The following is a 13,150-nucleotide window of genomic DNA, read 5'->3' as shown; positions in this document are numbered from 1 at the left end:
TTTCTCTAGTTGTTTGTCAAATAATGGCGAAGCCATAGAGGTCCCCTCTCAGCAAAAATCCTAGATCCGCTACTAAGTGAGACAGTATTAAAATAATATTGACTATGTTAGACGTAGTCTATATTGGGTGAACCAGAGCAAATCGCGCGTATTACTAGTAGGAAAATATTGTGTTATTGCATATTCTTTTCTCTTAAGTTCTTAATATTATATTATTATTTTTTTTATTAAGGTTTGATGATTTTTTAAAGTTTTCTCTAGTTGTTTGGCAAATAATGGCGAAGCCATAGAGGCTCCCTCTCAGCAAAAATCCTGGATCCGCTACTAAGTGAGACAGTATTAAAATAATATTGACTATGTTAGACGTAGTCTATATTGAGTGAACCAGAGCAAATCGCGCGTATTACTTTTTTTCTTTACTGTTTATTTTGTTTTTGTATTACTCCCTATTTCGTTCAATAGTGTTATTGTGTGTTTATCTTGTTCAATAAAGTTTTAATTTGTATGATAAGTTTCAAAAAATAAATATACAAATGATGTGATATATTACATCGTGCTAATACGTGGGATGATAAAAAAAAAAGAATTGATGTAGCATGATATTTGTACAAGCATATAAATGTGTTTGCTCAAAATCATTCATGCCTTCCTATGGAAGGCTACTTTTGGCTCGTATGAAACCCGAAGGAAAGCCCGAAAAAACATCAACTAAATAGAAGTAAATCTCTCCACTGCTCCTCGAATGAAGGCATCCTTCCTCCCCACTCATTAATAAGAGCTTTGGAAGACTAAGTCATCTGGAAAGGATGACGACCGGTAGATCAAAGAATATTAACAATAGAATATGTCCGAGAAAGATGAATGATTCTACAGCGGCAGGGACGGTAGAGGACGGGACTTAGGGGGTCACAGGGTGATTCTTTCAATTGTAGCGGTATGACATCTTCCCGCAACGTACAACTGTATCTAATTTCATAACATAGCTAATGTACGTTTCACACAGGACTTAATTAGCTAGAATAGTTAATTAACTTCATCAAACTCTGAACATGAATTTATGAAGAGATTTATAATTTACAACAGTGTTATGTTAATTAATATATATATTCTTTTAATTTTCTTATTTCTCATATGGCAGCTGTTTAATTCATTTATTTGTTTCTCTTTCACACACACTCACACACATAAATGAATTAAACAGCTGCCATATGAGAAACAAGAAAATTAAAAGGCTTGGCGCGAACAAACATTACAAATGTACAAGTATACAACAAACAAAACCATACGAAGCCAAGAAAGAAAACCAAACACAACCAACAAAAAAGATTGGTTTAATCAATCAATTAGAGACTTTTTCTTATTTAAAATTAAAGATCAATATTTACTCTATCAAGGATTGCCAGAGCTTTTGTCTTGTTCAACTAACATCTTGTATCCAAGATTGGATATATATATATAATTATGAGTGTCCGAACCAGTTTGCAAACACTTCAACTAATCTTTTAGGACCTGAAACTACTAACCGAGTACAAGTAGGGGAGTTCAAAAAAATGTAAAAACCGAACCGAACCAAAAAAAAGTTCGGTTACGGTTTGAAAAATTCAAAAAACCGGATTTCCGGTTTGGGAAAAAAAATGGTTAATCGAAACTGGTTTTACAAATATATATATATATAAAATAATTTCATTTCAAACTTTTATTTGTATCAATTTTTAATGTATTGTTAGTAGTGGTCAATGGATATGTATGAATGTTTAATTTTTATTTGGATATGTATTGTTTATATTTACAATTTAATTTAGGAAAAAATTAAAAAAATAAGTTTTATAAAAAAAAAAAAGGGAAAATCGGTTCAAAACCAATTTTCCCTCCAAACTGGTTCGAGAATTTTCTTGAACCGAAAAACCGGTTCAATTCAGAAAAGCGGTTAACCGAACCGGTTAATCGCTTTTGAACAGCCCTAGGTACAAGCTCTAGTAGTCACTCCTATTAGCAATTGTGAGGACTCGAACTCAGAAGACTATGTAAATTTAGATTCTCCTTTGCTCTTTTACTATCCCTAGATTGGATATTCCTTCCTCAAATATTGGTAAATATTCTAAGATAAAAATTTAATCAACCTTTTTCATCTTAAAAATTATGAAGTTTCATCTTAAACCGACGCCATCAACATGGAAGTTTGCATTTTAAAAAGTTTTGACGTCTAGCAGATGTTAAATATAAAAGAAATTCATGAACCGAGATGGGATTATAAAAATATGTTAGCATAGAGGAGAATTAACATATGTTTCTTAATATATGTTAGATTAATTGATTTGTGTCTCATCCTTCTCCATTTTCAATCAATGGAACAAGATCGAATCAGCGAATTACCAGACGAAATCTTGCACCACATACTTTCATCCATGGCAACAAAATTCGCAGTTAAAACAAGTATTTTGTCAACCCGGTGGCGCCACCTCTGGAAGTTCATCTCCACAATTCATTTCGACTCCTTTCCATATCATCCCTTCCGCTCCATCGATTACAGCTTCGTGGATGGAACCTTAGAGCATCACAAAGCCCCTCAACTCCACAAGTTTCTTGTATCAACCACCATTCGCGGTGACCTCTACACCAATCTCGTTCCCAAGTGGGTTGATTTCGCCTTGGCGCGCCAAGTTCAAGTTCTGAAACTGGATTTCAAAACGTCCCCACTTCCTGATGAAGTCTTTGATTTGCCTCCTTCATTTTATGCACAACATTACTCACAATCTTTGAAACAAATCTCTCTCGGTTGTGCTCATTTGAATCCTACATTGAGTTTCGAGGGCTTTTCTTCTCTTAAAGAGCTGCGTCTCTGGCGTTGCAAGCTCAGTGATGAAGTCGTGCAAGAAATTGTTTTGAAGTCTAAACTTCTGGAGAGCTTCACCATTGACAAGTGTAGAATCCTTAAGTATGTGAGAATTTTCGGGCGTTCTGATATGCGGTTGAAGCATTTCACGTTTGTTTGGAGACCTCAACAAANGCTTGCCATGGCACCCCGCGGTTTCAAAGTACTGTACTTAAAACACGCCAAAAAACTCAGCTTTTATAAAATGAGTGATGCTCATTGTCAGTCTCGTTCTCATACATGCTGTCATCGTGGTTTGCCGTTATCATCTGAGTCTGAAGTGTCTTAGGCTAAGCCGCTCAGGGGTGGATTTTCACCTACCTTTTATCACTCAACATTCGCACAATCACTAACCCATCTCAAGATTACTACTAAAAACAACTACTCTCCCACTGCTTTCAATCTTAAACGAATATATTCTTCTTCTGCTTTTTATTTCAACCAACGGACACCACCCTTTCATTCCTTCTTTGCATCTTCACAAAGTAATCAAAATCAATTCTTTTCATAGCTATTTTTTTTTTTTTTTTTTAAAGAAGACTTCTCATTTCATTTGATTTAAAGCTCTCTTTCTCTTTTTCTTTTTTTCTTCTTATGATGCGCTCTTCTTCTTTATTCTTCTTTGCATTTCCATCTTCTTCCTCTTCTTTACTTTGTTCTTTCTTTCTTTTAACTTTTTCTTGAAATTTAATTGGGAGAGGAAAGACTTAAGATCAAGATATGGAGACTGCTGTTCTTGATAGTATAATTAAGAGGCTTCTTGATGTCAGAACAAAACCAGGGAAGCAAGTTCAGTTATCTGAGGGTGAAATCAGGCAACTCTGTGTTGTCTCCAAGGGTATTTTCTTGAGGCAGCCCAATCTTTTAGAGCTTGAAGCTCCCATCAAGATATGCGGTATCTTTCTACGACTTCCTATACTCAGTTTTTTTTAATCATCTTTTTGGTTAAAATCGACTCTTATGAATTGGGTCGTTGTCAATTTTTGAGCTTGATGAGTAGTATGTTTTTTGAATTTCATAAGTTCTGAAATTATTGCAAATTTTGTGTTCTTTATGGAAAAAATTTAAAGTTTTTAAGTGGGTCATGATTCACTTTCGAGTTTGAAATGGGAATTTCAGTTTCTTGGTATGGTTGAATTCTATTTTGGAGGTGAGTTTAGTTCCATTTTTCCAGTTTGATTGTTGGTTAAACCAAGCATACTGGTTATTGTTTGTGTTGTTAGATATTGCTCCAGTTTGTAGTTTATGAATCAGTTGCGTATTTTTTAACTGAACGGTGGGCTCTAGTTGAGTTTAGCTTAGGAAATTGCTGCTTGTGTTCTTGGTTAAATTGGATCTTACTGTTGATATAGACTGTTCCTTTATGCATCACCTCAATTTTTATTTTATTGAGGAAGCTCGTGACCATTTGAATATGACTTTGGAACATCTACTTCAGTTATAAGATTTGCTGTCGGGTCTAGTAAATTGCAATTCTAAACCTTAAGTAGGGTCTCACCAGAGAAATTCTGTAATGGGAATGGGTATTATAACTTTTTACCTTTTGTATATGTAATGTGCTTATACTCAGTGTACTTAACTGCATAAATATGTTCTTTATGGAAATGCAATAACCTATTTCTTAAACTGCTCTGTTATCTAAGTTCTTAGCACATAATTACTCTTAAATCAGTCTAGTTATTCTTTCTCATTTTTGTAAAACTTGACCTAATAATCAGTGACCTTAGTAGCTCAAAATTCCTGAAATCAGTCTAGTTATTCTTTCTCATTGTTGTGTAGACTGATGCCTAAGACCATAATAGCTCCCTGAGCCTCATTTCTTCTTGCCTTTTTATAGGCCTCAAGTTTTAGCTTTTTCCTACACTGTTTAAACCTAAGTGCACTTGTATATTCATAATCATGCACTAATTCCCCTGCACTACAATTCCATAACTCCAGTTTTATTGATACCTGGTTAAAACCAATTTTAGAAGTGTAGAATTATGTCCTGAACTGTATTACAGATTTTGAAATTCCTTTCTAGAAATGCTTTATCTATGAGGGTAGCAATTAGAACATATGAATACTACCTAAGACACTATTTCAGAAAAAAAAAAGAACACTGCAGTTGCTTGGTTCCTTTAGATTTATACGCCTTTGCCTATCCAAAGTATATCATTCTGAATGTACGTCTTACACATATTTTTTGATGACACCCAGGAGATATCCATGGCCAGTACACCGATCTTTTGAGGCTTTTTGAGTATGGCGGTTTACCTCCTCGTTCCAATTACCTATTCTTGGGTGATTATGTAGATCGTGGAAAGCAAAGCCTAGAAACAATTTGCCTTCTCCTTGCATATAAAATAAAATATCCTGAAAACTTCTTCCTTCTGAGGGGCAACCATGAATGCGCTTCAATAAATCGTATTTATGGATTTTATGACGAGTGTAAACGGAGATTTAATGTCAGACTTTGGAAAGTATTCACAGATTGTTTCAACTGCCTACCTGTGGCAGCTCTTATTGATGAAAAGATACTCTGCATGCATGGTGGACTTTCTCCTGACTTGCATAGGTTGGATCAGATAAGATATTTACCACGACCTATTGAGGTTCCAGAAAGTGGTTTGCTATGTGATCTCCTGTGGTCTGATCCTGGTAGAAACATTAAAGGGTGGGGGCCAAATGATAGAGGAGTTTCCTATACCTTTGGTGCTGATAGGGTGACAGAGTTTCTTCAGAAGCATGATCTTGATTTAATTTGTCGTGCCCATGAGGTTTGGGATGTCTTCAAACTGAATCATTTATGTCCTGAGACAGTTTAGAGTGTTTTCACTCATTGGTTATGTTTCTATAAATTGCAGGTTGTGGAAGATGGATATGAATTTTTTGCTAATAGACAGCTGGTAACCATATTTTCAGCACCTAATTACTGTGGAGAGTTTGACAACGCTGGTGCCATGATGAGTGTGGATGAGTCTCTAATGTGTTCTTTCCAAATATTGAAGCCACAAGATAAGAAGCCAAAGTTCAGTTTTGGGAGCACAACCACAGTTAAGTCTGGTGCTCCTCCAATTAAGATGAAGGTAAATTCATAGCTTGTTAGCCCAAACTCTTTAATTTGTAATTAAAAGCCTGCATGATTTCTCTAAACTTTTGATTTTTCTCAGTCGTTTCTTGGTGCAAAAGTATGAGAAAGTAAACTGATGGAGATATCAGAAGAGGCCAGAAAGTTGCACCAATGGTATATGGAATATTGCCAAAGTAGTCATCTAAGAAGTCTGGGTTCCAAGAGTTTGTTCCCATGAAGGGAAGAATATGCATTGGCTGCTTCACTTAGTCGAGCTAAGGAGAACCGAAGATATTACTCCGCCAGCAAAATTGTGGAAGCTATAATCTTTTGCTTTACACTCCTTTGTGTACATTATTGATGCAGCAAATCTATAACTCTGTTGTCTCCCACTCTTATTTCCTCTGAAGTCTCTTCTCAGCTTCTTCGCTGATGCTCTTGTATCATAATCAGTTAATCACAGCATGAAATTCAGACGGTTGTCTTGACATTCCTAGTGGAATGCATTGTTCCTTCCTGTAACTTCATAACTGGGATGAGTGTGTTGTGTTTCGCATTATATAGAAACTCATTGATATAATATGCTCCTAACCAGGGTGAATCATTAATTTTCAGATTTTGATGGTTAAATATCACTAGATTATTGTCATCATTCTTGGAAATTACAAGCCCGTTTGCATGGCTTGTTTGTGCATCTCAAGATGGGAGGTTGAGTGGTATCTTGATTGCTTTTGGAAACACAAATGAATTTTTAGTCTAATTGATGGACTTTTTGTATTCATTTGACTTATCCCTCTTCTGTGATAATCTATCAAGTTGATTGGGCCATAGTCAGGAACATCTAAGCATTTCTAAGGCCTTTTCTACAAACACTTTTTAATCAGGAAGAATTCAAAGATCTTTATCAACCTGGTGAAAAAATGTGATCTTTCACAGGGATTTCCCAGATCACTCATGTCACGTTTAGTCCTGTAGTCCGATAATTTTCAAACCCATCGAAGTTACAACACGAGAACACTATACTTACACCTTCGGGCCATTTCCTTGGGCTGCATTAGGACTGGTTGCTCGTTTCCAGCAAACTGTCTCTAAAGGAAAATTAAAAAACGCGGCGGAGGAAAATTAAAAAACGCGCCGGGGGGTTGGGGGGGTGGGGTGTTCTTAAAAAGCAATTGGATTATATATGAAGCATTCTGCAGAGGTCGGGACACAATAGAGGAGGGTTGCAATCCAGCCAACAGTATCAATTAAAGTTGTTTGCTTCAATTAGAATGTTAAGAAAAGAACTCTTGTAGTAAGATATTATGCCTAAAAAATCAGGGCTGACGTAAGCTTATGCCAATAAGGGCCAATTAGAATTTAGGAAGGCTTTGTGTCGTCCAGACATTACCACATTGCGCAAGGACGGAAGAGGTATGGCTGTCATCAGTGTGGCAGTTGAAAGCTTGGCTTGTGAGTGACTAGGAATTGGCCACCTGCCCAAGCCCTATGCGATTTAAGGATATCTCATGTGCAATCAGTCAATGGGAAGTAGGTTAGGAATTGTATCACACCTACCTGACTGCAAAATCATGATTATTACCTTGGATCCCTCGACTATAAATAGAAGGCTCCTCTCTCATTTACGGGATTCACTCATTTTTAGTTTTCTAAAGCAGACTCTCTCTCTTTGTATTTAAATTCTCTCTAGATTGTAACTCAGCTCGCTGTACGCGACCTGACTATAATCACCCATTAATACAACTATAGTGGACGTAGGATTCGCTTTTGAGCATCCGAACTACTTTAAAAATTGTCTCTTGTTTATTCTCTCCTTGCGCAGTTCCATATCACGTGTAATTTTTAAGTTCGTTTAGCACTTTATACGTGCGAGTCGTCGGTGTCAAAATCAAGCATCAACAGTTTAGCGCTAGAAGGAGGGCCTAATTTAGTATCCGCTCTTCATCAGGAATCTCTGACCAATTGGTCCTATCCATTAGCAAATACCTCGACAATGAGGAGATCCCCCGGGTACAAGATGACTCTTCTCTCGAAGTGCCTCTAGTCTAGTAGAGTACCATGGCGAATATTCCTTCGAGCTCACAACTCGACCCAGACGTGATAGATTACCTGGAGAGGTTCAACAATACTCTCCAAACGGTTAGTCAGAGGTTATACCATTTGGATTGGGTCGTACCACCAAAGTCAGACGAGGCGGTGCCACCACCAAAGACGCCTGCAGGTCGTGCGAAAGCGCGAAAAAGGGCAAAAGCTCATACCGCGTGCATCGCAATGAGTAAAAGTAAGGAAAGCAAGTGGCGAACAGTGGGCCAAAGGGCTTCGAGGGACTAGTAAATGCTGGTCGTGCAACGAGTAGAATACTTGTGGCATTACGACTTGGCGACATGTTGCAGTATGAGCCACCCCATGCCACGTTACATGGGCACTCCCACAAAAGTGCAAGGCAAGGAGATTCCCAATATCGCCGAAATGATGATCTCAACTGTCATCATGTGGGAAACCCCCATCGTCTGCAGGTCGGTTCTGACCACCACGGAGGTCGAGAAAACTCCCCGAGCCATTTAATGCCTTCACATGGCCCCAGCCAACGTGTGTCAAGGTTCACCGGAGCTTGCAGACGAGTTGAGGAAGAGTCCAATTTGCAGTCTTTCCTCAACGGCAACCGTGAGGGTCGAATCCACGTTGCAGAAAGTGATCCTCAAGTAGCTCCATTACCTCAAATTGAGGAATTACAGCGAGCTTTGGATCAGCTTAAAGCTCAGCAGAATGAGCGTGGGAAGGTCATCAAGGCGTCTCCCTTTTCTCCAGCAATGTTAGCTGCTCCTCTCCCGTCGAGATTCAGAATGCCCGATATGTGGGCGTTTGATGGGAATTCTGATCCACAGGATCATCTTTACAAATTCAACGGCCTCATGGAACTCCACCAAGTCTTTGACTTAGCCAAATGTCGCTGCTTGGCAGTAACTATGACTGCTTATGCTAAGTGCTGGTTCAGATCATTTCCTGCATGATCTATCAGCTCGTGGCAACAAATGAGCTCGTCATTCTTAAGGCACTTCCAAGCGAACAGGAATTTCTCGATGTCGTTGAGCTATCTAAGCAATATACATCAGGAGAGGAATGAATCCCTCTAGTCTTACATAGACATATTCCACGGGGAACTCCACAAAGTGGCTCACACTCCCGAAGAGTCCGGTTCTCCCACAGACTGACTTGTGGAAAGAATTGCAATCTGAGGACGATGTTTCCCTCACCCACTTCCACGACCTTACTGAGACGTATCCCCGAATCAAAAATTTCGTGGCCACTCTTAATCGCCACGACCCCAGTCCCTCGACTAGTGCTCCTGACCAGGGGGAGAACAGTAGGATGGCTGATCACAGATGGGATAATGACGATCAGTGGAAAGGAAAGAAGCAGTGATTTGAGCCCAAAAAATATTATGTCCAAGTTCCCCGTCGCGATCGCAACAAAAGCCAATACACTCTTTTGAATGCCTCAGTGTCGGCCATTCTGGATAAATCAGAGGAGGCCAGCTTGCTCGGAGAGCTAGAGCCCATGAAGAATCCCCCCTTAGCCAAGAACAACAAAAAATATTGTCGCTATCATCGGGATAATGGGCATCACACCGATGAGTGTCGAGCTTTCAAGCAAGCAATTGAAGACCTCATCAAGCAGGGGCACTTCAAGAACTATGTTGATGGTCCGACTCCTATTTGGGGAAAGGATCAAGAGGAACAAGGAAAGAAGTGTCGTGGTCGTAAAGGTCTCTATTGTGTGGGGATCATCTTTGGAGGACCACACATGGGAATTCTCGAGGTGCCTGGAAAATGTACGCTCAAGAAGCTCGTCATGACCCTGTGAGTGTAATGAGCACGGCGTCATGACCCGCCAAGGTTCGCAGGGAAGAAGAGATTACCTTCATAGAGAAAGACTCGGTGCGATTGTATCATCCCCATGAGGATGCACTCGTCAACGCATCTAAAATAGGTCGGTGTGAAGTCCACATAATGTTGGTGGACAATGGAAGCGCTGTGAATATCCTGTTTCAGCGAGCTTTTGAAAAAATTCAATTGGACGAGGCAGACCTAAAGCCTACCTCTATCCCTCTCTATAGTTTTATTGGGGATCATCTAATTCCTATGGGAACGATCGCACTCCCTGTCACAGTGGGTGAGACCAACGAAATGACCAAGATGATGGAGTTTTTGGTAGCGGACTATCCGTCCGCCTTTAATGACATTCTGGGACGACTTCTACTACGAAGTTTTAAGGTCGTCACCTCCATCTATCATTTGAAAATGAAGTTCCCCACTCCGACGGTGATTAGGGAAGTAAAAGAATCTCAACACGAATCTCGCGACTGCTACATAAGAGCAGTGCAGATGACATTTAAGGGAAAAGGAAGGCCAATAGGCATCCCTGAGCAGGCTATGGCGATCAGCAAGATCAAGCCACAGCTCGGCCCAGTAGAGGACAACATGGTGAAACAACAACATGAAAAGGTGGCGGAAAATATAGATTGAAAGCATGAAAGGGTTGGATTAATGGGATTCAAAAAAATTTCAAACAAAACTTGAAAAACATTATGCCTTCTCCTTTGCTTAAGGTTGATGAAGCCAAGATTCAAAGAGATAAATCCTTCACACTTTAACACCACCTTGAGAGAGTGAGAGAATGGCCGAACCCTAAGAGAGAGAGAGAGATTGATTTTCTTTTAGAGAACTAAAATGAATCCTTGACCTAAAATGCAACCATTTGCATTTATATATACATGGGTCATTTTGTAATTAATTGTTTTTAACTTCTATGCCCCAATAAAATCTTATTTTAAAAGGAGCCCAAGTGTTTATTATTTTACCCTTTGAATAATCAATATTATTTAAGAGCCCATGTAAACTAAACTAGTGTACATTAACAACCCACAAGTTTACCCTTTTGCCCTTTAACTATTAAAAGGTTATTTAGTTCATCTCATTTATCTTAACGCTTTAAGATATAATAATTAAATATAATTAATTATTGCTTGACTATTTTAACCCTTAAAATGTCACAAATAATTTTCTATGTAACTATTACCATAGAAATCCTATCATTACACTCGGAATGTGCTAGCCCTCTTCGGATAATCATTTCTCTCTCTTATTTTTCTCTAACTTCTCAAGGCTATTGGTGTGACCATGTAGGTCCATCGTGGATTAGCTGTGAGCCGGTTCTGGATGAATCTGAGAACCTTTCCGGAGGCCTAACGACTATGGTAAACATCTAGCAATGTGTCATAGTCCCTAAACCACGATGAAGAAATACTTCATCGAACCCATTTCAGATCATATGTACCATGCAGGTAAAGTCCGTCCATTGATATATCCGGATCGAGCACGGATTCATGGAACATCAAAATCCTAAACTCGATCTTCTACCGAATCGTCGATCAATATGTTCGGAACTCGTCATCACGAACTTACTTTCGTATGACTAATAATAGACTCTGGCCAAAGATTCTGATTTCCGATATTTATAGATGTTCGACTAGGAACTCGAATCCGGATGGAGTCAGCGATACTCCTGATCCTATATTTCGGAGTTAATGGATCCCTTCTTGACCATTGTTCGTTTCCTCATATGAACAATGCATGACCAAATAGGTTTTATCATACGAAACATGACTAGTCTTGTACTTATACACCGTATGAACCATATGCATCCGTATCAGATCAGACCACAATATCTCAGGTCAAAGGACTACATCATGCACTGATATAACCAAACGATAAATAATTGACTACATGCTTTTCCAAGTGATTTGTCATTATTTGGTCACGTTCAAAAAACAGTTCACTAACCGCTAATCCATACTAATGCCCCAGTGACATGACTATCATCGTCATCCATACTTATATCAGCTCATGATATCCTTCGGAAGCATCCAGTATGCCTACTATGTAATATAATTCCCTAAATTATATTGCTTCCGTAAGGAACCCTTTTGATAATTCATTTACCATTAAATGAACCATCTGGACAATTCATATACATACTTTATTTTAAATGCATGACTGAATAAAGGAAACAACTTATATATATGAATTGAAGAACTTTTTCTTCTATTATTTATGATATATTGATACAAGACAAAATGCTCTGAAACCGACAACACGAATGGTTTCTAGGGCATGCACTAATATACACTAACACATGGATCCTCGCATCCAAGAGTGCCCTCATAGTTGGCCAGTTGAGGATCTATTTGCGATATCAGTCGATCAAAATGAGCCAACTCAAGTGTTAAGAATTGGGAGTAATCTCAACCCCCAGCTCGCTAAAAGCTTGACGAGCTTCCTTAGAGAGAATGTCAATGTTTTTGCATGGACTCATGCTGATATGATCGGGATTGGCCCGAATATAATATGTCATGCACTCAACGTTGACAGTGCAGTCAAGCCAGTTCACCAGAAGAGAAGAGTCATGGACCTAGAGCGCTATGCTGCCTTGAAAAGTGAGGTAGATAATGTTAGTGTATGCCTTAGGAACTAATCGTGTTTTCGGTTTTAGGACATTATATCTTGTAAATGTATTATGAATAAAAGAAAGTGTTTTTATTTCACATGTTGATTTTCTGCTTCATTTATATTATATTATATTTAATATTGCATGTGAAATGTCCGGATGACAGGGATCTTCAAAAGATTAAATCATCAAAGAATTCCCTATGCAAGTAATGTTAATTGAGCAATAACATTGCATAGTAGGCATGTTGAATGTCTCCATTGAATATCATGTAATGGTATTAGTGTGGGTGATTATAAGAGGTATGTCACTGAGGCATTAGCATGGATAAACGGTTAGTGAACTGTTTATCGAATACGACCGATTATGATGAATCACATGGATATGGTCAATGATGCATCGTAGGATCATGCTAGTGTACCACTGATCCTTAGACTTGAGACATCATGGTTGGATTCAACATAGGATGCATATGGTTCATATGGTGTATAAGCACGAGACTAGTCATGTCTTGTGTAATAAGCCGGTTTGGTCATATGTTATTCGTGTGCGACAAGTGATGGTCAAGATGGGATCTGTTAACTCAAAAAAGTCCAATCTCGAATTCCCAAACGAATGTCAATAAACATTGGAAAAGGGAAATCTCTGGCCAGAGTATAATGAATGTCAGATGAAAAGTAGTTTCAAGATGAAGAGTTCTATTGTATCGATTGACAATT

At 38.6% G+C, this 13,150-nt stretch overlaps 2 protein-coding genes across 2 annotated transcripts; both read left to right on the top strand.

Annotated features, from left to right (window-relative positions):
• The first annotated feature begins 2,345 nt into the window (after positions 1-2,345).
• On the top strand, positions 2,346-3,161 carry LOC116132629 (F-box/LRR-repeat protein 25-like). The gene has a single exon (XM_031418300.1). It carries the CDS (start codon positions 2,346-2,348, stop codon positions 3,159-3,161), a length of 816 nt encoding a protein of 271 aa, XP_031274160.1.
• Positions 3,069-6,538, top strand: LOC116132636 (serine/threonine-protein phosphatase PP1 isozyme 3-like). Its single transcript, XM_031418305.1, has 4 exons — positions 3,069-3,767; positions 5,072-5,631; positions 5,719-5,940; positions 6,025-6,538. The coding sequence occupies exons 1-4, from the start codon at positions 3,593-3,595 to the stop codon at positions 6,046-6,048; spliced, it is 981 nt and encodes a 326-aa protein (XP_031274165.1). The 5' UTR covers positions 3,069-3,592; the 3' UTR covers positions 6,049-6,538.
• Positions 6,539-13,150: the final 6,612 nt, after the last annotated feature.

The sequence above is a fragment of the Pistacia vera genome, unplaced genomic scaffold, assembly GCF_008641045.1.
Source record: "Pistacia vera cultivar Batoury unplaced genomic scaffold, PisVer_v2 Contig257, whole genome shotgun sequence".
Classification (NCBI taxonomy): Eukaryota; Viridiplantae; Streptophyta; class Magnoliopsida; order Sapindales; family Anacardiaceae; genus Pistacia; species Pistacia vera.
This window is presented reverse-complemented; position numbering and strand designations above follow the sequence as displayed.